Genomic DNA, 27,208 nt, shown 5'->3' with positions numbered 1-27,208 from the left:
CACTGCAAGTGCCGAAGCAATTCATCATTGCTCCAACGCGGAGACAGCTGATCCGGAAGTCAGTTGTCTCTGCGAGTGATGTCACTGCTCCTTTCCTGCTTTACCATCTTGATGACTGGCCCGATAACTTAATTTCTACAATTGCAGGTGAAAATTTTCATTCAAGTGATGATGAATAGACCACTAAGTATTTATTGAATACTGGTTTATTTTCCCTTATAATCAATGGGCTCTTCAACTGAAAAAGCAAACACTTCACTACACCTTCATGTGTTGATTTATTTAATATTTAACTAGGTCTTGTCAGGGCCGGATTAAGAGCTACGTCAAACTACGGCTGAAAATCATCAAGGGTCTCTACTGAGAAGGGGAGGAGCTGTAACCAGTGCTGTGTGGGTGGGGCCAGTGCCATGTAGGTGTGTACACCCCCTTATACGATCAGCCCTAATTTATCCCTAAATGTAAAACTAAAAAAATGGCATAATTTTTTTTGAGGAAAATACATATAAAGTTTTATTAACATGTTATATGGGCAACAGTGACCAGCTGGGCAGCTAGTCATCATCTTGCCATCATGATGATAACAGGCCTATTTTTATGTGGATCTGTAGCCCCATTGTTAATCTGGTCCTTGGTTGGTATCTAGCAATGAACGTACAATAAGTGACAGACAATTTTACCTGAAATCCAAAGGCTTGTCCTACATCTGCCCCAGTGTAAATGGGTAAGGCAACATTCTTAAAAATATATCCCTCCCTTCATTTTTATGTGCAGACACAAACTCCCTGAGCTCCTTTTATCTTGTGCTCTCTTTCCCCGACTGTGGGCCCAGCCTATAATTCTCTTGTAAATTTTCGGGTGTTGGACTGGGTGACTTGTGCTTATATTACATTAGCTCTCAGGGCCTGATTCAGAGCCGGACGCTATTTGCGCTCGCTCGTTCAGAAAACGGGCCGGCTATTTAAATTGAGCGCTCGCTCTTTGCGGTCTGTTGACGCCTCTATGTCTGAACGAGCGAACAAAACATGCGCTCTCTATTTAGGAAAAAACGCCCCCTGGCCGCTCGCATCCTACGTCATCTCCGCTATTTATTTGATTAATCGAGTACATCGAAAGGCGTATGAACTGCTCGCAGTGCTTGTGGTTGGATTTTCCTACCGCAATCATGCGAACAGTTCAGGCTAAAAGACAACCAAGTGACGTGGTCAATGACGCTGCTTTGTTAATTATGCACACCCTTAAAACGCCCGTTTTGACCGTTTGGCACGCCTGCGTTCGGATCTCCACTCCCCGTTTTCAAGCACCTTCCCCTGTTACCACCCACAAACGCCTCATTCTGTCACTCAAATTAGTAGGCATTCGCTATTTTGCGAGCACACGATTTTCGACCGCACTGACTGGTTCGCGCATGCGTACTAAAACCCGTACGCATGCAATGATGTGCGAACATCGCTCGGAGCGAACGAGCGGCCGCTTACGAGCGGCTCTGAATCAGGCCCTCAGTTATCTTTTACTATATGGTAAGTAAACATGGAAGTATGACAATCTGGTCTAGGTTTTGTAAGTTACTACAGCTAGTTTCTTTGAATGCCTGGCTCTGTTTACAGTCTGTTGTGCTTGATATTGAATGGCAGCTAGTTGCAGCTGGTTAACGATGAACTTCCTCATATCAAACTCACATTCTGGAGCCATGACTGCCCGGACATGTTTCTGCAGATGTAGTTGTCACAACTTGATTGCTCAGAGATCTGTCAACCATGTTGATCTTCTCATACATAACAGCCCCAATGTGGCTTAGGTAGATGTGTACTCTGTCTAATGTTTGTGTCTTTTATTGTAAATAAGCACTTTGTTAAAATTAATTCGGAAAAAAAAAATATTTAAAAAAAAAAATATTAAGTATGTTTATTGTACCTACGGATCTTTTGTTAAGTAACATTATATGAAAACAATAATAAAACAATATCTTGAGTCTTACCACAGTCTGATGATTAACCTGTATCACTTCATCACCAGCATGAATCTTCCGGGAGGAATCAGCAGGTGACTGGGGAAATGCAAGAAAGAGAAAAACAAATCAAAGACATTGCCTAGACCTGTCTACAGTGTTTATTACATTGTTTGTTCTGTTACAGTTAATTAATGCAGCTTTAACGCACATACCCTATCTGTGCAACTGTGTCAAGGGAGCAACACTGAATGATGAAAACTTCTAGAGGCCAGTATCATAACATTTTATATCATTGCATTCAGTCTGTAATTTTCTGTTTTCATTTATTTTTGTAGAAATGTTTTATGTTATTATGTTTTTTCCAAGCTATTTAAATAACAGCAAAATATATTTATAAAAATATGCCTTTTTAATGTTTATTAAATAATATCAAATAAAATAGCACTTTTGTTTGAAAAAGTTAAAAGTTTGCTGCAGGAAATCATTGCTTGTACAAATGTATACACTCAGTTATCTAGCAATGGTATCTAGCAGTAAATGCTGGTTTAGGAATTTCCACTGGGTATAAAAACCCTGCTCCTGACACCGTAACAACAAATTCCATAGCAACTAGCTCAGAACAAAAGTGGTACCAGTCTCTGTAAACAGCCACAGGGTAGAAAAAAGAAAGCTGTAATCTAGTAATCGGATCAAGAAACATGTGTTCCGCTGGCCATGCATGAATTTCACCTTTTATCCAACTGCCTCATTAAAAATGGGTTTTGCCTAAAACACCTTCAATAGGCTTTGTATCTGCAAGAGCAGGAGAGAATAAACTCTCTTTTCTCTTCATTCAACTGCGCTTTTCATTGCTGCTTGTCCTCTAGGTAAGCTGTGGACTTGAGCAACGGCAGGGATAAATGGAAAACTTGTGGGTAATAGGAATGTTCCATAGGAAATAATGATTCACAAGTTTGAGCTGGCTGAGCTGATAATACTCTAAACTGTTCATGAATGAGGCCTTCATGCATTCCACCACTGGCTATCTTTGCATCCTAGTGTCTTACAAATTCTATAATACAAAGAGTTTTGCTTGATTCCTTCCTATATTTGTGTTATTCTAACAACTTTTATGCAACTTTGTTTCTTTGTGGTTATATTGTTTTTATATGATCAGCTCTACTCAAATACTGTACTTTTATTGTATCCAGTGATATATACAGTACACTACTGCTGTTTGTATTGGTAATTTAGCATGTTGTCTACTATTTAGTTTGATGCAATAATTACTGCACAGTATTAAATACAGTAATAAAAACCTATTCGGAGTTACTTCAATATTAGTCATCTTCCATAATTCTACTGTAAGTGAATAAAATTCCATTATGCAAAACATTTCTACTACAATGTTGTTTTAGTGGGATAATTTATGCATCTCTTAATATATCTGTTTAAATATCAGACTTTACAGCATGACACAGGAATAATAACTAAAGGTCAGCATTGTATGACGTACTGTAGCCGTCTATAGAATTAAGCATTCTGTTCAAGCTTTAACAGATTAGCATGAGCGCTGTATGACATTAGATTCCATACTGTAACAATGGCAATTAAAAAGGAAACCTGATTAAATTGGAAAAAGGAGTTTTATTAGTAGACTTGGAGACATAAAGTGTGAGAAATCTGTCCAGTCATCTTGTTGAATCCAATCTCTAGTCTAGTGGAATTTTTCAAGCATATGATTAACCCTTGTTTGGGAGGGAGGTTGTTACAGGTAAGGTTAGGCTGCCAGTAGGGAGGATTTTACGTATAGGATTAGGCTGCAATAAGGGAGGTTATTACGGATAGGATTAGGCTGCAATTAGGGTTAGAGTGCAATTAGGGATGTTGTTACGGACAGGGTTAGTCTGCAATTAGGGTTAAGCTGCAAATAGGGAGGTTGTTACGGATAGGGTTAGGCTACAATTAGGGAGGTTGTTACGGATAGGGTTAGGCAGCAATTAGGGTTAGGCTGCAAATAGGGAGGTTGTTACGGACACGGTTAGGCTACAATTAGGGAGGTTGTTACGGATAGGGTTAGGCAGCAATTAGGGTTAGGCTGCAAATAGGGAGGTTGTTACAGATACGGTTAGGCTACAATTAGGGAGGTTGTTACGGATAGGGTTAGGCAGCAATTAGGGTTAGGCTGCAATTAGGGAAGTTGTTAAGGATACGGTTAGGCTACAATTAGGGAGGTTGTTACGGATAGGGTTAGGCTGCAATTAGGGTTAGGCTGCAATTAGGGAGGTTGTTACGGATAGGGTTAGGCTACAATTAGGGAGGTTGTTAAGGATAGGGTTAAGCTGCAATTAGGGAGGTTGTTACGGATAGCGCTAGGCTGCAATTAGGGAGGTTGTTATGGATAGTGTTAAGCTGGCCACACATCTAAAGATTATCTGTCCAACCAGCCAACTAGTTGATTGGTTGGAATGAAAATCTGGTAACGTATGGGAGTAAATGATGATCAGCAATTTGCTCCTAAATGCCAGAAAACAGATGAAAATGGACGTTCAAACAAGTTTGTTAAATGTTGATCTAAATAATTTGTTCAAACAACAGTTTTTGTCTATTTTCCAGCATTTGGGAGCAAATTGCTGATTGTCATTTGCTTTCATACCTTACCAGATTTTCATTCCAACCAATCAACAAGTTGGCTGGTTGGATGTAAGTTGGTCTAGTGTGTGGCCAGCTTTAGGCTGCAATTAAGGTTAGGCTGCAATTAGGTATAGAGTTATGGATAGGGTTATGCTGTAATTAGGGTTAGAGTTAGGCTGACTGTCAACATTCATAATGTCACATACTGAATAGGTCGACATCTTGTCAGTGTTGACATTGTGAATGTTGACATGTCAAATGTCGACATTCTGATCATGTCACCATTATGGTGTCCATTCAATCTGTGAATTCCTGACAGAAGTGAAGGCTTAATTTTTCCACATAAACCCTTTCGGTACACGAATGCATGAATGCTCGCGCGCACACATGAAGACTAAGATACAGCAAACTTGGTGAAGTAGAGGAAACCCAGCCAGTCTCAACACAAACCTTCAAAAAAGAGGATAAGTCACATATGCTACCATGTGAATTGTGGTGTGAATGTAGTCACTAGGCGCTACCTTTGAAACTGATGGACAAGTCTTGAAAATAAATCACTTAAAATTACATATATACCACTCCTATATGGTTATAATTAGCATGTCAATGAACCGACCAGTGTCATAGATATCAAAACATGCACATTTTATTATAATAAAGACAATGGTAAAATAAATTAATAAAACTTTGCCAGGGTGGCTGCTTTACCAGATAATCGGTGTAAACGGGCATTGGTGTTAGTATTTTGAAGACAGGTGGTCCGGATCACCTTAGTCCTCTCTGCCACTGCTTTAGCCATCCTGGTCCACAGTCCCCTTTTTCCTCCTGGTTGCCAACGCGTTTCGGGACTCCCTTGTCCCTTTTTCAAGGCATGGAGGCTCCATTCTAAAATGTGGCTTTAAATAGCCTGATTGTTTGTCACTTCCTGTTCCTGTCTGGCCGGAAACAGGAAGTTGTGGTCCGTCAAGTTTCTACATCCTCTTTGTGAAAAAACTCATATGGTGGCTAAACGTATTAAAGTCCCAATGAGGTATATCCTCTGCTAACTCAATCCATCCTCTCAGAAGAAACCAACGATGTTGTTATAGCATGGCCCGTCCGTGACCGGAAGTGACATCACTTTGTAGTTCTACTTTCACCGGAAGTGATGTCATTCTGTAGTTTTAGAAAAAAAAAATATTTTTTCCCTTTTCTTTTCCCTTTTCCCTCCTTTCTCTTTTTTCTTTCCTTTTTCCTTCCTTTCTCCTTTCCTTTCCCTTTCCTTTCCCCTTTTTCCCTTCTTTCCTCTCTCTCCTCTTTCCATGGTTTCTTTTTATTCCCAGGACTTCTCTATGATGATAACTTCCGAAATAAATAATGTACACACAATAAATATTCCAATGAGTTGTAAATTTCTAAATGGGTTATAAAGGACTGTACTAAGTGCATTACTGAGAATATTTAAAAGTAATCATAAAATGCACTACAGATGATATTTAAAATTATTTAAAATTATTAACGGAGAGAAAAATTATTGCACATCGAATTGCTTTTCAGAAGAAAAGATGTATATATATGAATAGATAAATTGTATATTTCACATAAAAAGATAAAAATATACATAAATGAATAGATACAATAAAAACTTGGAACAGTGTACTAGAACAATTAAAAGGGTATTAGACCTGTATTTTATGAAAAAAAAAAAAAAGGAAAAAGATTCTTGGGGGATCTTTTTACAGGAACCACTTTAATTCAAAATCTTGGTTTAGACCATTAGGAGACAGGGTTTTTAGTCTGTATATCAACTTCATTTCTTCCATTGCTAAATTTCTTTCTACATTCCTATCTCTCCAACTTGGTCTAATATGTTTAATCCCCACAAATCTTTTTATATGTTCAGGGGAACATTGATGTGTTGTTCTAAAATGTTCCGACAAATGGTGGGTCTGTAAACCTTTTTTAATGTTCCTCAAATGTTCAGCAATTCGTGTTTTCAAGGATCTTGTTGTTCTTCCAATGCATGCCAGACCACAGTCACATTCCACTAAATACACCACGTTAGTGGTGTGGCAAGTAATGAAATCTCTTATTTTAAAATCAACATCTTTAATCCTAATTGTAGTGTATTTTGAATTCTCCGTTTTTACTTGTCTACATCCTGGACAGATTCCACACCTATGAAAACCTTTGGTGCGGATGGGATTTTTTGATGCCTGTGGAAGTGTGCTTCGTACTAATTGGTCTTTCAGGTTCCTTGCTTTTTTATAGATGAATTTTGGTTTAGATGGAATAATGTCTTTTAAAACCGGATCTTTACATAATAGATGCCAGTGCTTCTTGATGACGTTTTCAATTTTCTTATGGTGTGAATCATACTTGGTTATAAAAGCCCACTCAGAAACATTTTTGCTTTTTTCTACTTCAGATATGTTCTTAAGTGGTTCAATGAGTAGATTCCTGTCCTTCACTTTGGTTTCTTCCATTACGGTAGTAAGTTGTGTGGTATCATAACCCTTGGACAGGAAATTCTTCTTCATTTTTTCCATTTGTTCATCACATACTGAGTCTTCACTACAATTCCTTCTGACTCTTATTAGTTGACTCTTTGGTATCCCCTTAAGCCAATGTTGGTGATGTTCACTATCTCTTGGAATGTATGTATTCAAATCTGTTGGTTTGTTGTATATTTTTTTTTGTATTTTATTGTCTTTAATATATATTGTCAAGTCAAGGAAATTAACCTGCTCCCTGCTGTTTTCAAATGAAAAATTAATATTCATTTCATTCGAATTTAGTCTGGTTAAAAAGGTTCTCAAATCTTCTTCTAACCCTTTCCAGATCAATAAAACATCATCTATGAAACAAAGCCAGATGTAAAGGTGTTCCACTAGAGCTACGCCATTATGGATGTTACGGGCTTCACAGTACCCCATGAATAAATTGGCGTAGCTCGGTGCAAACTTTGTTCCCATTGCTGTTCCGGTTTTCTGAATATAATACTCTCCTTCAAAGAAAAAATAGTTGTTGTTTAGGATAAATCGTATAGCTTCTATGATGAATGATTTTCTGGTTGTTGAATAGTCAGTCTTTTCCAGGTACCATGCTACTGCCTCTATTCCTTTTTCATGTTCTATGCATGTGTACAGGGATGTTACATCTCCGGTTGCTAAAATCATCTGAGTCCCAGTTAATATTTTGTAATTTTAATAATGTATCACCAGTGTCTTTCAGATACGAGAAGTTTGTTTTCACAATTGGTTGCAATAGTGTCAATTACAGCTGATAAATTGGATGTAAGACTGTTAGTTCCAGAAATTAAGGGTCTTCCAGGGGGATTTACTGGATCCTTGTGTACTTTGGGTAAGACATAGATTGATGGTACCATAGTGTTATCCACTATCATATAATCAAATTCTTCTTTCGTAATGCTGCCAGCTTCTAGATGGACATTGAGTCATTTACAAGTAAAAACGGAGAATTCAAAATACACTACAATTAGGATTAAAGATGTTGATTTTAAAATAAGAGATTTCATTACTTGCCACACCACTAACGTGGTGTATTTAGTGGAATGTGACTGTGGTCTGGCATGCATTGGAAGAACAACAAGATCCTTGAAAACACAAATTGCTGAACATTTGAGGAACATTAAAAAAGGTTTACAGACCCACCATTTGTCGGAACATTTTAGAACAACACATCAATGTTCCCCTGAACATATAAAAAGATTTGTGGGGATTAAACATATTAGACCAAGTTGGAGAGATAGGAATGTAGAAAGAAATTTAGCAATGGAAGAAATGAAGTTGATATACAGACTAAAAACCCTGTCTCCTAATGGTCTAAACCAAGATTTTGAATTAAAGTGGTTCCTGTAAAAAGGTCCCCCAAGAATCTTTTTCATTTTTTTTTTTTTTCATAAAATACAGGTCTAATACCCTTTTAATTGATCTAGTACACTGTTTCCAAGTTTTTATTGTATCTATTCATTTATGTATATTTTATATTTTTATCTTTTTATGTGAAATATACAATTTATCTATTCATGGGAAATACACATCTTTTCTTCTGAAAAGCAATTCGATGTGCAATAATTTTTCTCTCCGTTAATAATTTTAAATATCATCTGTAGTGCATTTTATGATTACTTTTAAATATTCTCAGTAATGCACTTAGTACAGTCCTTTATAACCCATTTAGAAATTTACAACTCATTGGAATATTTATTGTGTGTACATTATTTATTTCAGAAGTTATCATCATAGAGAAGTCCTGGGGATAAAAAGAAACCGTGGAAAGAGGAGACAGAGGAAAGAAGGGAAAAAGGGGAAAGGAAAGGGAAAGGAAAGGAGAAAGGAAGGAAAAAGGAAAGAAAAAAGAGAAAGGAGGGAAAAGGGAAAAGAAAAGGGAAAAAATAAATTTTTTTTCTAAAACTACAGAATGACATCACTTCCGGTGAAAGTAGAACTACAAAGTGATGTCACTTCCGGTCACGGAGGGGCCATGCTATAACAACATCGTTGGTTTCTTCTGAGAGGATGGATTGAGTTAGCAGAGGATATACCTCATTGGGACTTTAATACGTTTAGCCACCATATGAGTTTTTTCACAAAGAGGATGTAGAAACTTACCGGACAAGAAACGTCCTGTTTCCAGCCAGACAGGAACAGGAAGTGACAAACAATCAGGCTATTTAAAGCCACATTTTAGAATGGAGCCTCCATGCCTTGAAAAAGGGACAAGGGAGTTCCGAAACGCGTTGGCAACCAGGAGGAAAAAGGGGACTGTGGACCAGGATGGCTAAAGCAGTGGCAGAGAGGACTAAGGTGATCCGGACCACCTGTCTTCAAAATACTAACACCAATGCCCGTTTACACCGATTATCTGGTAAAGCAGCCACCCTGACAAAGTTTTATTCATTTATTTTACCATTGTCTTTATTATAATAAAATGTGCATGTTTTGATATCTATGACACTGGTCGGTTCATTGACATGCTAATTATAACCACATAGGAGTGGTATATATGTAATTTTAAGTGATTTATTTTCAAGACTTGTCCATCAGTTTCAAAGGTAGTGCCTAGTGACTACATTCACACCACAATTCAAATGCTTTACCACTAAGGTCTGGGGTAGACCTAGAACGTTCTCATAGGCTGCTCTCCTTATGTTTGTGCAGCGCAGCTGTGCATCCCGAAACATATCCAACATATGCTACCATGGTTCATTCAGTGGCACAGTTCCCTGGCTGCTGATCGAATTGGATTGAGCACAGGTTTAGAAAATCCCGTCATCACTATTGTAGGCAGCAGGAGAATGTGCAAGTTAAAGACAGGGTGCACTGGCACTGGCACAACAAGTGCAGGAGCTGAATTGTACAGACCTGTACTTATAGAATTGGACACTGACACCAGGACCAACCCAAAGGCCTTGATTACAAGCAGATAGATGCAAGGCCAGAAGAGCCAGTGGCAGGGTTACAGGTAATGTGTGATGAGCAGAGCTCAGTAATGGAGATACAGACAGGAGAGCAGACGGTATGCACAAAAAGATCTGGGTCAGAAACAGGAATAATAACACAAAAACAAAGACAAGCAATAAAGATTAAATAAATCTGGTGCGTTTTTGGTCAGTCTCTCATCCCCTAAGAATAGAAGAGAGGTGACAGAACATATATGTGATCCTACAAAGACTGACTACCCTCTATTATATGTGAAACACAAGGTGACAGACTCGGCATACATTACTTTAATTATGAAAGTATGGGTTAGGACTTAGGAATAGGATCAACAATTTCCATTTAAAAAAAAAAAATCCCCAATGTGGTAATTCTAAATCTGCAAAGAGTAATGTAACATTTGCATGCACAAAAAAATAATGAGCCCAAAATACTGTTGATGACCTCACATATATTTATATATGTTACGATAAATATAGTACATGATTATTCTGTGTGAAAAATATGTCTTACACTGTTTCAGCTAACCTTAAAAATTACAAAGTTAACTATGTTTAAATGTCTGGAAGGCATTTGAAATAAATCACAAAACAACAGATAGAGTAGTTATATGTTAGCTAAATGAGGAGATATATCATGCGAAGTGCACTTACATTTTCTGTAGTTCCTGTAATGACATGCAAGCCATCATATGTGGATTTGATATACATTCCCTAAGGATAGGAAAAAAAAGCATATGTATGGTTAAATGTGTTCTAGAAAAAAAAATGAAATATTTAAATTGCATTGTACTGAGAGCAGTCAGAGGGGGCTATGCAGCGTAATGGAAACAGTTGTGTAAAGGATTTTGGGTAACAAAAGTTCAGCATCTGGACTTAATTTTAGAGGAATGTAGTATTTTTATTGTTAATATTTTCCCTAACATGCACACTGTAACATACACTTTGGTGTATGTAGTATATACTACATTAATAATGTCAAATATTCTAAAAAATGTAAATTAAACCTTCTACAAGTAAAATCTGAGGCAATGCAGTGCAGATATTGACATGAAAAGAGTGAACAAAGAAATTATGTCATATTATAGGGTGTATAGAGGTGTTCTGTGTTGGTGTTAGCCATGGATAAGCCTTGTGAAGCCACATTTGCTGTTTTAAAATATTAGTGTACATAAACACAAGAAGTACATCAAGAAAGTTCTATTAATAGCTTAGTGATAAATTATTCTAGATATAATTATTTGTGATACTTAAAAAATTGTTTAGTAGCAAAATATATGTTGATAAATGATCATGATCCAATCATAGTTGTCACTCATAGGGGTCGATTTTACAATAACTGATCCTATGAACTTGTATGAATCAAAGTGTAGTAGCCAATGGCAGAAATATGCACTACATGGTTAGAAGTATGTCAGCACCCAAACATTATATCCATATGTGCTTGTTGAATAACTCATTACAAAACATTTGGTATTAATATGGAGTGGTCCCAGCTTTGTTGCTATAACAGCCTCTACTCTTCCAGGAAGGCTTTGAGCTAGATTGTGAGGAATTGGATCCAATCAGCCAGCATTAGTGAAGTCAGGTGCTTACTTTGGGCAATTAGGCTTGGCGTTCCAATGCATCACAAGGATGTACAATGGGGTTAAGGTAAGGGCTGTGTGCAGGCCAGCCAAATTCTTCTACAACAAACGTGGCAAACATTTTTTTGATAGAGCTCACTTTGTGCATAGGGGCATTGTCATGCTGAAACAGGAAAAGGCCTTACCCAATTGTTGCCACAAAGTTGGAATTACACAATTTTTTTGAATATCTATGGGGGTTGGCATGTAACAAACCTTCTAAAGAAGGCAAGTGGAGAAGCTGCTCATAGCAATTATCAGATTTTACCTGATATTTTATAGAATGTAGTACATATATGATAGCTATTAGCTGATTGGTTGCTATGCGCATCTTCCCTACATGTCTTCTTTACAAAATGTGATACATCTCCCTCTTTGAATCCTGTAGTATTAGGAATTCCCTTCATTGGAAATAAAGGGCCCAGGTCAAATCATGACAACAATAAGGATCCAGCAAAAAGCATTCTCCTGGCATCCACCAAATGCAGATTTGTCAGACAGACTGCAAGGTGATGAAGTGTAATTTGTCACTTCAGAGAAGACATTTCTACTGCTCAATTGTCCAATAGTGGTGTGCTGTACACCCCTCCAGCCATCATATGGCATTGCACATGGTGATCTGAGGAATGCGTGTGGTTACCCGGCACTGGAAACACAACCCATAAAGCTCCCAACTAACATTATTGTCTTATCGTTGCTTCCAGAGGCTCTATAGTTAGTGCTGCCACCGATGACAGACAATGTTTATACTATGATACAGGCTTTAAAACTCAGTGGCCCTGTTCTATGAGTTTGCGTGGCCTACCTTTCTCGCAACCTAGCTATTGTTGCTACTAAACGTTTCCACTTCACAATAGCAGCACTTACAGTATACTGGGGCAGCTCCAGCATGGCAGAAATTTCATGAATTGATTGTTAGAAAGGTGACAGGTTTATAGTCACTGAGCTCTGCTGTATGACCCATCCTACTGCTATTGTTTGACTATGGAGACTGGGCATCCGGTCAACTTCTAAACATTCAAATGGTCGACATTCAGAATGTTGACAGGTTTTAAATGTAGGACAGACTGTCAACATGGTCATTAAGCCGACAATCATTATGTATACATGCATTTAGGTCGACATGGTTAAAATTACAATACGTTCAGAATGTCGTCATTTAACATGTCACCACCAAAATGTTGATATATGTGTTTTTGAGGATTTTTAGGGTTAGGTTTAAAGTTAGGGTTAGGCTTATGTTTAGGCTCAACATTTTAACCATGCCGACATAAATACATGTCTACTTATTGATTGTCCACCTAATGACCGAGTCGACCTTCTGGTGTCAATCTTATGAGTGCAATAAGCTCTATTACACCAGGAGATTGCATGGCTGTACAGTATGCTTGAATTTATGCAATGGGTGTGGCTTAAATGGCCAAACACACTAATTATAAGTGGTGCCTACATACTTTTAGCCATGTGGTATATTAATATTACATAACAAAAGAAGAGACCTAATTTTATATTTAAATTTAAAATTTTACTACTTTAAATGTTACAGTTCCTTGGGAAATAACCCAAAAACAATATCTTATGAGAGTTAATAGAACTAATGTTTACAATTTGCACACAAGCTCCATACACATGAACAGTTCTGTGCACAAACACTAGGAAAAGAGACTTCCAGGGGTGTAATACAGAAATCCATTGCACCTACATATATGTAATGTAGCTTCATTGTGTATACTGCTATTAAACAAGAACAATATTTTTAGCGTTGCTAGTCAGAAGGATTGTAATCAGCATAGTACTGCTATGAGCTACTTACCAAACCTTCACCTGGTCTAATATTAGTCAGGTGCACTTCATCCAGACAGGCACATTGACTGGTCAATGGATCAGTGGTAAATTTGTAAGTTTTGTCACATATTCCATTCAGAACTTTAGACTATCAAAGAAACAAAAAATAAATAATTAATAAGTAATGCAGATAATAGATATATCACTTAAACACTGACACTTTTTTAAGCATAATGTTGTATGAAGTCAAATATGATTTAGATTTTGTAGAATATACTAATACATTGGACAAATGCAGATATTATGTATTCCCCTACTGAGCTGATATAAAAGTGTCAGCAGTGCAGTTTTTATTTTATTTCGTGCTTATAGAACTTACATCCTCTTACAAATACCATTTAATATTTATCTGTGGTTATCCATGCCTATAAACCATGGTTAATTAATAATATTTAGGGGCCTTACATTGGAAAATAGTGCACTGAAGAGTTTCAACTTGAGCGTGCTGGAAAGTAATGTAAGTAAAAATGATACATGGCACATGACAGAAGTGCAATCCCTTTCTTCTTTTTTAGTCAATTCTCAGCACTGGCTTGAACCTTTGCACACTAAAGTACATAGGATGGCGGCAAAATAGGAGAAAATAAGGTTTAATAGCACAAAAGAAGGCTAAGTAATACACAAGAAGGCTTACATTTCTGCCATGCACCAGACTGTAAGTGATCTCCAATGCACTCATTTTACCAATCAGCAATGACATACACAAATGGCTTCCCAAATACAACTAAATACAGGTACACGGTGGTCAATGAATGACAAAAAAATCAAATGACAGATCATCCTACAAAAGTAGGATAATCTCTCATATTCCTTTACTGTGATCCTGCAACTAGTTTGAAAATATAGGGGGAATATATCAAACCTTCTAAAGAGGACAAGTGGAGGTTGCCCATAGCAACCAGATTCTAGCTATTATTTTATAGGATGTACTAGATAAATGATAGTTGGAAGCTGATGGGTTGCTATGGGCAATTTCTCCACTTGTCCTCTTCAGAAGGCTTGAATCATCTCCCCCATGGTCTGTAAATACCGTACATAAGTTAAACATTTTGATTATTGTCTATGAAACATAAAAAACAGTGAAAACTTTTTCCTTTAGATTGAGCAAATCTTCAACAAACTTGTACTAAAAGTACTTGAAAATAGTTTGTATTATTGTTTTATTTCATTTGTGCAAGATGTTTTTGATGGATACACAAAGGTATGCCAGAGAAGCTTGATATCAAGAAATGAGCATCATTCACATTGCTGCAGTGTATTAAGAAGGTTCAAGATGAAAACTTTTTTTTGGTAAATCTGGTTCATATTTCTCAGCCACAAACAATTTTACTAATGGGGCTTCTGTTATGTTTTATGTCCATCGCAAGTCCGTCTTAGTTCAGGGGAGAGGTGGGATACTATGATAAAATACTGACAGAAGATGTGAAGACATCAATACATATTTCAACAAGCAACCAAAGCTGCACTTCAAAATGGCAGACAATAAATAGTCAAAAAAAGGTCTAGCACCTAGGAATTACTTCCACATAATGAAGTATGAAAATGTAGTAGGACAAATATATCACACTGTATGTCAGTGTTCAATGGGGCAAAGCAGATTTGGGCATGTTTATGGATTCATTCTGTAAACAATAGTTCCGTTTGCAGACAGACTGTCAAATAGCAATAAGATGAATTTTTTCACTGTTTATCATATTCAAAAGAGGTAAATACTACAACATTTCCAAAATCATTTAATTCAAGTTAAAATAAAGCCCAATTATTTAGTTATTTCTATAACTAAAGAATATAATATTACTGCTATGATGCATGGTATAGATACATAAGCCAATATAAAACTACAGTCAGGTCCATAAATATTGGGACATTGACAGAATTTTCATATTTTGTCCTCTATTCACCACCATAATGGCTTTGAAATGAAACAAACAAGATGTGCTTTAACTGCAGACTTTCAGATTTAATTTTAGGGTAATTACATCCAAATCAGGTAAACGGTTTCTATATGTGAATCCCACTTTTTAAGGGGCCAAAAGTAATGGGACAAACGAAACAATCCTAAATCTAACTTTCACTTTTTAATACTTTGTTGCAAATCCTTTGCAGGCAATTACAACCTGAAGTCTGGAACGCATAGACATCACCAGACGCTGGGTTTCATCCCTGGTGATGCTCTGCCAGGCCTCTACTGCAAATGTCTTCAGTTCCTGCTTGTTCTTAGGGCATTTTCCCTTCAGTTTTGTCTTCATCAAGTGAAATGCATGCTCAATCGGATTCAGGTCAGGGGATTGACTTGGCCATTGCATAACATTCCACTTTTTAGCCTTAAAAAACTCTTTGGTTGCTTTTGCAGTATGCTTCGGGTCATTGTCCATCTGCACTGTGAAGTGCTGTCCAATGAGTTCTGAAGCATTTGACTGAATATGAGCATATAATATTGCCCGAAACACTTCAGAATTCATTCTGCTGCTTTTGTCAGCAGTCACATCATCAATAAATACAAGGGAACCAGTTCCATTGGCAGCCATACATGCCCACGCCATGACACTACCACCACCATGCTTCACTGATGAGGTGGTATGTTTTGGATCATGAGCAGTTCCTTTCCTTCTCTTCTCTTCCCATCACTCTGGTACAAGTTGATCTTTGTCTTATCTGTCAATAGGATGTTGTTCCAGAACTGTAATGGCTTTTTTAGATGTTGTTTGGCAAACTCTAATCTGGTCTTCCTGTTTTTGTGGCTCACCAATGGTTTACATCTTGTGGTGAACCCTCTATATTCACTTTTGTGAAGTCTTCTCTTGATTGTTGACTTTGACACATATACATCTACCTCCTGGAGAGTGTTCTTGATTTAGCCAACTGTTGTGAAGGGGTTTTTCTTCACCAGGAAAATAATTCTTTTGTCATCCACCACAGTTGTTTTACGTGGTCTTCCAGGTCTTTTGGTGTTGCTGAGCTCTCCGGTGCGTTCTTTCTTTTTAAGAATGTTCCAAACAGTTGATTTGGACACACCTAATGTTTTTGCTATCTCTCTGATGGGTTTGTTTTGATTTTTCAGCCTAATGATGGCTTGCTTCACTGATAGTGACAGCTCTTTGGATCTCATATTGAGAGTTGACAGCAACTGATTCCAAATGCAAATGTCACACCTAGAATCAACCCCAGACCTTTTACCTGCTTAATTGATAATGAAATAACGAGGGAATAGACCACACCTGTCCATGAAATAGCTTTTGAGTTGATAGTCCCATTACTTTTGGCCCCTTAAAAAGTGGGAGGCACATATTGAAACTGTTGTAATTCCTACACCGTTCATCCGATTTGGATGTAATTACCCTCAAATTAAATCTGAAAGTCTGCAGTTAAAGATCATCTTGTTTGTTTCATTTCAAAACCATTGTGGTGGTGAATAGAGGCCAAAATCTGAAAATTCTGTCAATGTCCCAATATTTATGGACCTGACTGTATATAAAATACTGCCACAAAATAGAATTGCTTCTTCTGCTATATGTAGAATTCAAAACAATGTATAAACCTAGATAAATGAGGGTTGCTAAACATATTGAGGGCTTCCATACAAGTTAATTCACTGACTTTGAAAGAGAGGTGATAGTTGGGGAATGGTTGGTAGGAGCTGTAGTGACAAGGACAGCTCAACTTACTAATGTTTCACAAGCAACACTATCGGCAAGGGTAAAAGTGTGTGAAGCACAGGCTCAGTATCGCGAGATCCATGCACTCTTTTGAAATTTTTAACCATGTTAAAATTCTTTAATTAGCAATAGTACTGGGGCATTATGCTGTCTGCATTACGCTGTCCATATAGTAGTTTTCAAAATTACCTATATTCTGCTTACCACTGTTACCCATAGTTGATATCAATAAAACCAGAATCCTGGTTAGGAATTCTCTGTTCACTGTCGCATTCCATCTGATACCTATTGTGACCACTACCCCAACAGACTATGGCCCTCATTCAGAGTCGGTCGCAAGAAGCGATCGCTCTCTCTGAATGGCCTTCTGGTCGCTAGCTAAGCTGTGGGTTACCACCCACAGCTTAGCGACCGACCAGGGTGATGGTCGCGATGGTCAAGACCATTGCGACCATCAGGGCTTGCGACGAGACCCTAAGGTTGAGTCTCATCAGGCGCAAGCCCCAGGGAGCTTCCTGCTCTGATTGAGCAGGAAACTCCCCACTGACATCACTGCTGATGTCAGTGCGGCCGCCCACAAAATGGCAAGCGTTCCGTAAGGAACGCCTCCGTTTGTGTAGCCACCCCCTCCCCCGCCCCGCCTACAAAACGGATCAAGCTGTTGATCAACATCGACAGCCGGCCCCTTTGTAGTGAGCTCTGGAGCGAGAGAGAAACTCTCTCGCTCCGGGCCTTGCGCACGCGCAGTGCGGCCGCTGCGCGTGCGCAGGACCAAAACATCGACCCGGGTTGTGAGCACGCAGCGCTTGCGACCGGGTCTGAATGAGGTCCTATATCCAAAATAGGTTTGTGCATTAATACATTTTTATTAATTTACTTGTTTCTAATTATCATTTATACTTACAACATTTATAACTGAATCTTCCATCTCAGCAACTGTGGATTCCTGTAAAGCAGAATACAAAACGGTTATTATAAATACATCAGGGAAAAATATGCTGATATTGCTAAACTGTAGGCCAATTTCCCTATACTATTTTTACAAATGTAAAATGTGGCATTTACTGCAGTGATACTCATATAACCTACCATACAAGTTTTGGAAAGTACAGCTTGGGCAAGGCAGGACTGATGTTATGGTAGAGCAAGAATAAATTATAGTTGTACTAAACAAAAGTTAAAATGACTACAATGTAAGGGTGTTTAAGGCAAGAGAGAATATAGATATATTCATGAGATAAAAATAAAACAGATTAAAGGTGCATACACACGTAACGATTTTTTGAACGATTTAACTATAACGACGTCGTTATCGTTCAATCGTTGAAAAAATCGTTCAGTTTCTGAGTAATAACGCTGAACGATTATCATTCATGCGCGTTCCCGTTTGTAGTTTGCAGTTCATTCTGACTGACTAACTGAACGATTTTCATTAAGGGAAGTTACAAAAATCTTTTGTATTTCAAAAAATTGTTCATTACACTTTAAAAATCTGACAGATGATCTGACAGAAAATCGTTCATAAAATCGTTGGTAACAAAACCGTTGTGTGTTTATGCAGCTTAAGAAATGACTAGTCCATGGGCTGAACACCAGTAAAATGATCAATAAATATATTTTTGAATGCATATTTTTATATTACAGTCATGTGCATAAATATTGGGACATTGACAGAAATTACATATTTTGGCCTCTATTCTCCACCACAAATGGCTTTGAAATGAAACAAACAAGATGTGCTTTAACTGCAGACTTTCAGATTTATTTTGAGGGTAATTACATCCAAATCAGGTGAACGGTGTAGGAATTACAACGGTTTCTATATGTGCCTCCCACTTTTTAAGGGGCCAAAAGTAATGGGACAAACGAAACAATCCTAAAGCTAACTTTTACTTTTTAATACTTTGTTGCAAATCCTTTGCAAGCAATTACAGCCTGAAGTCTGGAACGCATAGACATCACCAGAAGCTGGGTTTCATCCCTGGTGATGCTCTGCCAGGCCTCTACTGCAAATGTCTTCAGTTCCTGCTTGTTCTTGCGGCATTTTCCCTTCAGTTTTGTCTTCATCAAGTGAAATGCGTGCTCAATCGGATTCAGGTCAGGGGATTGACTTGGCCATTGCATAACATTCCACTTTTTAGCCTTAAAAAAACTCTTTGGTTGCTTTTGTAGTATGCTTCGGGTCATTGTCCATCTGCACTGTGAAGCGCCGTCCAATGAGTTCTGAAACATTTGACTGAATATTAGCATATAATATTGCCCGAAACACTTCAGAATTCATTCTGCTGCTTTTGTCAGCAGTCACATCATCAATAAATACAAGGGAACCAGTTCCATTGGCAGCCATACATGCCCACGCCATGACACTTCCACCACCATGCTTTACTGAAGAGGTGGTATGTTTTGGATCATGAGCAGTTCCTTTCCTTCTCCATACTCTTCTCTTCACATCACTCTGCTACAAGTTGATCTTTGCCAAACAACATCTAAAAAAGCCATTACAGTTCTGGAACAACATCCTATGGACAGATGAGACAAACTCTAATCTGGTCTTCCTGTTTTTGTGGCTCACCAATGGTTTACATCTTATGGTGAACCCTCTATACTCACTCTTGTGAAGTCTTCTCTTGATTGTTGAGTTTGACACATATACACCTACCTCCTGGAGAGTGTTCTTGATTTGGCCAACTGTTGTGAAGGGGTTTTTCTTCACCAGGGAAATAATTCTTCTGTCATCCACCACAGTTGTTTTCCGTGGTCTTCCGGGTCTTTTGGTGTTGCTGAGCTCTCCGGTGCGTTCTTTTTTTATAAGAATGTTCCAAACAGTTGATTTGGACACACCTAATGTTTTTGCTATCTCTCTGATGGGTTTGTTTTGATTTTTTAGCCTAATGATGGCTTGCTTCACTGATAGTGACAGCTCTTTGGATCTCATATTGAGAGTCGACAGCAACTGATTCCAAATGCAAATGTCACACCTAGAATTAACTCCAGACCTTTTACCTGCTTAATTGATAATGAAATAACGAGGGAATAGCCCACAACTGTGCATGAAATAGCTTTTGAATTGATAGTCCCATTACTTTTGGCCCCTTAAAAAGTGGGAGGCACATATAGAAACCGTTGTAATTCCTACACCGTTAACCTGATTTGGATGTAATTACCCTCAAAATAAATTTGAAAGTCTGCAGTTAAAGCACATCTTGTTTGTTTCATTTCAAAGTCATTGTGGTGGTGAATAGAGGTCAAAATATGAAAATTCTGTCAATGTCCCAATATTTATGCACCTGACTGTATTTGTAATGCTCAGTTGTTGCTGATGTCTCTCTCCAAACACAAGACTCTTCCTTTCTTTTTTGAATGTAAACTATGACGAGCAGGGCCCTTTTCCCCCATGTGCTTTTCCTTCCCTTACTTACAGTATGCCATCATCTGCTCCCCACTGTCTACAACAACAGCTAATCCTTGGGTTCTCCCGCCTGCTGGTTATTTCATTATTATGACTGATAATGCATAATGTTTATAAACCATGCCCTTGTCCTGCAATGTTCTATACTGTAAGTCACTTGTTTCTTCTCTTGCTCATTCTGTATATGTACTTTGCAAGGCGCTACGGACCAATTGTGGCAACATATAAATAAGAAATAATAATAATAATAATGGTCCCCTCTAAATTTATAGTTAGTTTACTGTTAGATATGAGAAATAATTTTATTCACTGTAAAAGGGCTTATTTAAAGTGAGAAAAATCATCATCTCTCTTTCTGGTAGCTCCAATCCAAAAACTGTCATACTAGACACCATGTACAACAACCTTTACAGTATACTGTATGACATACAAAAGCTCAAATGATTTCAAAACACAGCTGGAAGGTAGTTATAAATTTTTTACAAACTAATAAAGCATAATGGGCCTGATGCGGAGTTGAACTTCTGCCAGTTTGCGTAGCAGAAATTGTGAAAATGTGTATTGTGACTGTCCATGCCCACTAAGAGAATGCATTAAAGAAGAGTTGTGTGTATCTGGCACTTGCACCTCCTTCTGACCAGGGGAACGGGGAAGTGGAGGGGCATGCAAACGTAGGCCGAGCACAGTTAAGCTGGGTACACACTGGAGCCATGTGAGCCCGATATGTCATTTCCGGCTAAATCGGAAGGACATATCGGCCGGATCGTTCAGTGTGTATGCCCAATTTGCGCGCTCCTGCGGTCGTTAGCGCTATCTTCCGGTCGCCCTTACTGCACGGCCACCCGGACAATATCACATGAGCCCACGTGCAAGGTAATAAAGGACGGAACAAGGGATTGCTCCATTCTTCATTACTTCAGTCTGATGTGTACCACGAATACGATATGTCAGCCTGTCGCCCACCATATTGTCTGGGTACACATCGTCTAGCATGTACACAGCATAAGAGCATGTTCTTGCAAATACACCTCACCTGAATAAACACAAATATGCGCCTGTCAGAAGGAGTGTCTTCTACACTTGCACATGCCAATGCAGAGCTACATGCATCTCTAGATGTGTACAGCTATGTATATGGGCGGAAATAGGCTATTTTTGCCTTTGCTGAGTCTCAAATATAAGACATTTTTGGGTATTGAAATTTTACTTTTTTTATTTTTATTTTGCTTAAAGATTGTCATGCATAGTGTGAACTATGAACAAAAATATGCAGACAAATAAATTAATTTATAATTTGGTAGAAACTATTCAAATGCAGATGAATATTAGTTTCAAGCCTCACACAATAGCTTCTGTTGTTTACCTAACCTATCTTGTACAGACAATGCTTTATAAATCAGTTATAAATCTTTTGCTGAAAAAAAAATAAAAAAATCCAACACCCCCCCCCCATTATTTTAATGTCTATATTTCTTGATTTGAAACAAACCTAAGTATTAGCTACATTTTGTGGCGTCCCTACTGTATGAGTCAGTATAAGTTACGTGTTAAGTTTACGTTGAGCAGATATAGTAAGGAAGCATTATTTGTGCACCCTACTTGTAAAAGACCTTGACTGAGGAAACCACTGTTTTTCTTTTACAGGAAAACAAAGAGCAACCAAAAGAACATTTGTGTCACTTTCAAGATGAGATGGAAAGCAGAATTCTATGCGTTCCAGCTGGTATTTGAATATTTGGGTTAAGAATAGTATAATAGTAACAACAGTGAATCAATCCGAGACAGGTCACTACAAATAATAATGCAAACAAACTGAATGAAGCTGGCAGTCTTCTCTGGGAAGCATATATTGCTATATATGCAGCCTTTATAAATCAGAAATACACAAACATTTCACAACTGTACTGGTTTGTTAAAACACTGTAAATACAATTTAGATACATAAATATGGGGTTGACAAGAGAATACTGGTCACCATGATGCCAGCAGGAAAATCTGCTGATTGGTCCAGAGCATAAGGACAGAATTTGTGTCTCCGCAACATTGCAGCAATGTATGATGCCTTGCAAGAGTGACCTATAGCCACCTGGCCTGCAAAATAACTATACATTATATTATAATAATTGGTGCACGGTAAACTTGGATAGGGTTACTCTACACCACACATTCTCAAACTCTGGGCCTGATTCAGAGCTGGACGCTATTTGCGCTCGCTCGTTCAGAAAAAGGGGCCGGCTATTTAAATTGAGCGCTCGCTCTTTGCGGTCTATTGATGCCTCTATGTCTGAGCGAGCCCAGGAAACATGCGCTCGCTATTTTGTAAAGACGCCCCTTAACCGTTCGCATCATACGTCATCTCCGCTATTTATTAATTACTCGAGTACATCGAAAGGCGTCTGAACTGCTCGCAGTGCTTGTGTTTGGATTTTCCTACCGCAATCATGCGAACAGTTCAGGTTAAAAGGCAACCAAGTGACGTGGTCAATGACGCTGCTTTGTTAATTATGCACACCCTTAAAACCCCCGTTTTGACCGTTTGGCACGCCTGCGTTCGGATCACCACTCCCCGTTTTCAAGCACCTTCCCCTGTTACCATCCACAAACGCCTCATCCTGTCACTCAAATTAGCAGGCACTCGCTATTTTGCGAACACACGATTTCCGACCGCACTGACTGGTAGGCGCATGCACATTACGACCCATAAGAACGCTTACAAGCGGTTCTGAATCAGGCCCTCTGTCCTCAGGACCCCAAACAGTGCATGTTTTCCAGGTCTCCTCACAGAATCACAAGTGAAATAATTAGCTCCAACTGTGGATCTTTTAAAATGTGTCAGTGAGTAATGAATACACCTGTGTACCTGCTGGGTGACCTGGAAAATGTGTGCTGTGTGGGGTCCTGAGGACCGAGTTTGAGAACCACTGCTCTACACTAATAACAGAAGATAGGTACAAATAATAACCTCTAATTTGCCTCATATCTTTGCCCCCCATCTCCCTCTCACTTTCCCTTTTTTTCCCTCTCTCCTCCTCTCTTTTGTCTCCCTCCTGTTTGTCCATCCTCCCCTGTTCTCTGTCTTTTCCCTGATGTTCACTCTTTTCTGTCTGAACACATCTTTAACGGCAGCACAGAGCAAGGCGGATCATTGTATTGGTTGGGGTGACAGAGGACAGGCAGTTGGGGGTAGGGGAACCGGTGCATGGGTTGTGGGGAGAGGGCTGACTGTGTGTTTTGGGGGGACAGAGAGCAGGCTTTTGGGTGGGGCCCCTAAGTGTTATGAGCATGCCATCTTCATGCCTATGTGAAGCAGCATAGGAAGGTTGTCGGGTAGGTTGATGGAATGGTGAGTAGGGGTAGGAATATGTTGTGGGAGAAGTGTCACCACCGGAGGAAGAGCGAATGCGCTAGATTGACACCATATAAAATTATATCATAGATATATACTGTCATTCACACAATAAAGACTGCTTTACAGTCTCAGCAATTCCTGAACTAAAACTGTAAATATTAAAATATGTACTTACATTTCTGCTCCTCTAACTAGCAAAACTTTTGATCTCTCCCTCCCCACACACACTGGGGATGAAGCATGTTTGCTGTAAATGCTGCACTCATTAACAGTTTTCTTTACATATGACTTATTTTTTTTTTCATTTATTTCTTATTTATTTAATTTTCACAATCTCTCCTAAAATATCAAAGATGTCACTTGTCACAACTACTGCACACCTCACAATGTAATATCCAATCTTATTTACTTTACATATATTCCCCTACAGTGTACTATCACCCTACCATCCAAGCAATGCTGTGCAATAATAATAGCATTATCCCCCACTCTGTATCAACAATAAACAATTCTAAACTAACCTATACTATCCTAAGTATAGATACCGCTTCCACATAGGTACAATATCATATACTTACATTTTATTATAGAAAATAGAAATACAAACTTGTCTGTTCTCAACCCCTTCCAACCGCTTACTCCTGTTAGTGCCCCATACCTCTATTCCCATACCTGGACTCCCTATATTGTCTGCCCTCCCTACTCATGCACATCGATACCTAACTACTCCACTCCCTTCCTATACCTACACTAAGACTCACCTAATGCCACCCATTATGCTTACCTAATCTGCATATTCTATCATATTTTAAATATACATATAAATTATTACACCAGCATATTCCTTAATTTGCATTAGTCATCCACCTCAAGTTACTACCGTTCACTCTGCGTAGGTCTCTATGTCAGGGGCAGCCGTTTCTATTCAAACAACTTAATTACCTTCTACAGACTACAGTCACATCTCCATAGCCCATATTACACACCCTTGTGCAGTACAACAATGAAAACCTTCTACAAGCAGCGCTTCCTGGCTATGGACAGGAAAGGACTCTCTGTTAGGCATCAATTACAACAACTCACCTTCTCATGTATGCAAAAACGTGCTCATAAAGACCTAATCTATGCTCAGTCGCCAAAGAAAGCATAAATCAATGTCAGTGGAGGATCCATAAACTGACAATCGCTAGCTGTTCAATAGAGCTGGTGTTGTCATCATCACCCACTATTTGCACCTCCCCACATGGAAAACTGCTTTTCCAGATGCATATGCGTCCATTCCCCAGTCTGCTTTTTTTTCACAAGTGCACTAACACACCCTTACTGCGCTTAGCCTGCGATAGAAGGCCCACATCCCAATCCATTCTGCTCACTCAGGTGCAGGCTGGCGTAAGTGATTGCATGGATGCATATGAACACTAATCTATGCATGCATAATGCAAATTCACACTAGATATGCAGCGCCAACTGGCGGAGTACTCCCTCTGCTTCAGCCCCATATATATCATGGTCACAGATTGTAAGCTCTCATGAGCAGTGTCCCCTCTCCTGCCTGCTTTCACCTCAAAGTAGCCTAGAAGTAGGTTGTCAGTGATACAGAGACCTAGGCAGTAATTTGAGTTGTGGGATGAGCACTGATAAAGAAATATACTGGTGTAACCACATATATTTGTGCATTCTTGTATTATGCCATTTGTATGCTCTGTACAATCATTTCTGTTATACACCTTACCTATTGTATATTATACAGTATTGTATTTCATGCTATTTTTGAATTTGAAATTTAAACTACTTGAATGTTCTGTATTTTGCCTAGTTTTGAATTTTGTCTGTTGGTCCTCCACAGTAAATATTTGATCTACTTTCTATTTCCAAACTGTACGGTACTGCAGAATTGTGAGGACCCATATGAATAAATAAGGAAATAATAATATAGGACTTAAGCCGCTGTATCTAATAAACGAAGAAGATGGAAATAACATGTTATTTCCTGACTAAAAAGAGCAGTTCTGGCTACTAAAGAATGGTAATAATGTGCCATTCACACTGTACAGTATCACAAAACATTTAATATTTACTACCACATGGTACATGCATACAATAAAAGTTATTATTCATCAAGCACATTTTAGCATTGGGCAAAGTATAAATTGTCTGAACCGTCACCTTGTATGGATACAATAAAATCCTTTGGACTTGTCTGACTCATACAGCAAACTGCCCGCCTGTGTGCCATGTAGAAGGTTTTGAAAGTAGTATCAAACAACCATACAAAAGAACTATTATATGACATTGCAAGAAACTATGTTGACTCTTTATATAAAATAAAATTCTAAAGCCATATCAAAGCCCATTGTTTGTTCTGTTCCATAGGAATGATTGCACAGTTTGATACTGGAATGTGGCCTCGCTTCAATAAAAAAAGGTAGAACAGCTTAGCTATTTTGTTTGTGCCAAAATATACAGTAGCTATAAAAAGTATTCACCAATTTTGGCATTTTTACATTTTAGTTTCTTTCTTCACATAATCAAAATTTATTTAATTGGGCATTCTTACTACTGATCAACACAAAGTACTCTGTAATGTTAAATAGTATGAAACATAATCTTAACTAATTACAAATACAAATCAGGCAATAATTGATTACATAAGTACTCACCCCTTTGTTTTAATACTTGCTACAGCTGAAATTACTGCTAAAGATGTTTCAACCAGGTCATAAAACAAAGTAGTTAAAACTGATGTAACCAACGTTTGTCTTGTTTTATTTATAATTAATTAGTAAAACATTTAAGTGTTTTTTTTGTAACTGGCATAAGTATTTTGTGGTAAAAAGTCCCACATAGGGCTAAATTCTTTTTCCTGCCACCAGGCACAGAAAAGTCGCAGCCCGTGCTCGCGCACACCAATCATAGTTGTGCCTGTGTAAATCAGCTGCAGCAGGAGCCCGCCAAAGATGTCTGAGTAGACCAGGTGAGTGTGGCACTAATCTGGGGGCACTGTGTAATGTGATCTAAGGGACACTACAAAGTGGCATAATGTGATCTGAGAGGCACAACAATGTGACATAATGTGATCTAAGGGGCACTACAATGTGGCATAATGCGATCTAAGGGGCACTTTATTGTGCCATTAGATCACATTATGTCACATTGAAGTAGAGATGAGCAGTTCAGATTTACCCTGTTCTTTTCGCCAAACTGGCGCAAGTTCAGATTTATCTTGTAGGCTATACAAAACATGTGAGAGCCAGATAGTCAATAAGATGGCATTTTTGAAATTCAAACATAACAGGGTAAATCCCATCCGCTCATCTTTA

The 27,208-nt window shown here is 38.4% G+C and overlaps 1 protein-coding gene across 2 annotated transcripts in view; it reads right to left on the bottom strand.

Annotated features, from left to right (window-relative positions):
* The window catches only part of CNKSR3 (CNKSR family member 3), a 119,930-nt gene that overhangs the window by 16,550 nt on the left and 76,172 nt on the right, over window positions 1–27,208 (bottom strand). For both annotated transcript variants that reach the window (XM_088448970.1, XM_088448971.1), the window contains 4 exons: window positions 18,035–18,076; window positions 13,443–13,562; window positions 10,659–10,718; window positions 1,979–2,047 (listed from right to left, as the gene is read on the bottom strand). In XM_088448970.1, coding sequence (XP_088305096.1) covers window positions 1,979–2,047; window positions 10,659–10,718; window positions 13,443–13,562; window positions 18,035–18,076 — 291 coding nt within the window. The remainder of the gene's footprint in view (window positions 1–1,978; window positions 2,048–10,658; window positions 10,719–13,442; window positions 13,563–18,034; window positions 18,077–27,208) is intronic.

The sequence above is a fragment of the Taudactylus pleione genome, unplaced genomic scaffold (genome assembly GCF_031769625.1).
Source record: "Taudactylus pleione unplaced genomic scaffold, aTauple2 ptg000473l, whole genome shotgun sequence".
Taxonomy (NCBI): domain Eukaryota; kingdom Metazoa; phylum Chordata; class Amphibia; order Anura; family Myobatrachidae; genus Taudactylus; species Taudactylus pleione.
Note: the sequence above shows the minus strand (reverse complement) of the source record. Positions and strands in the feature narration are given on the sequence as shown.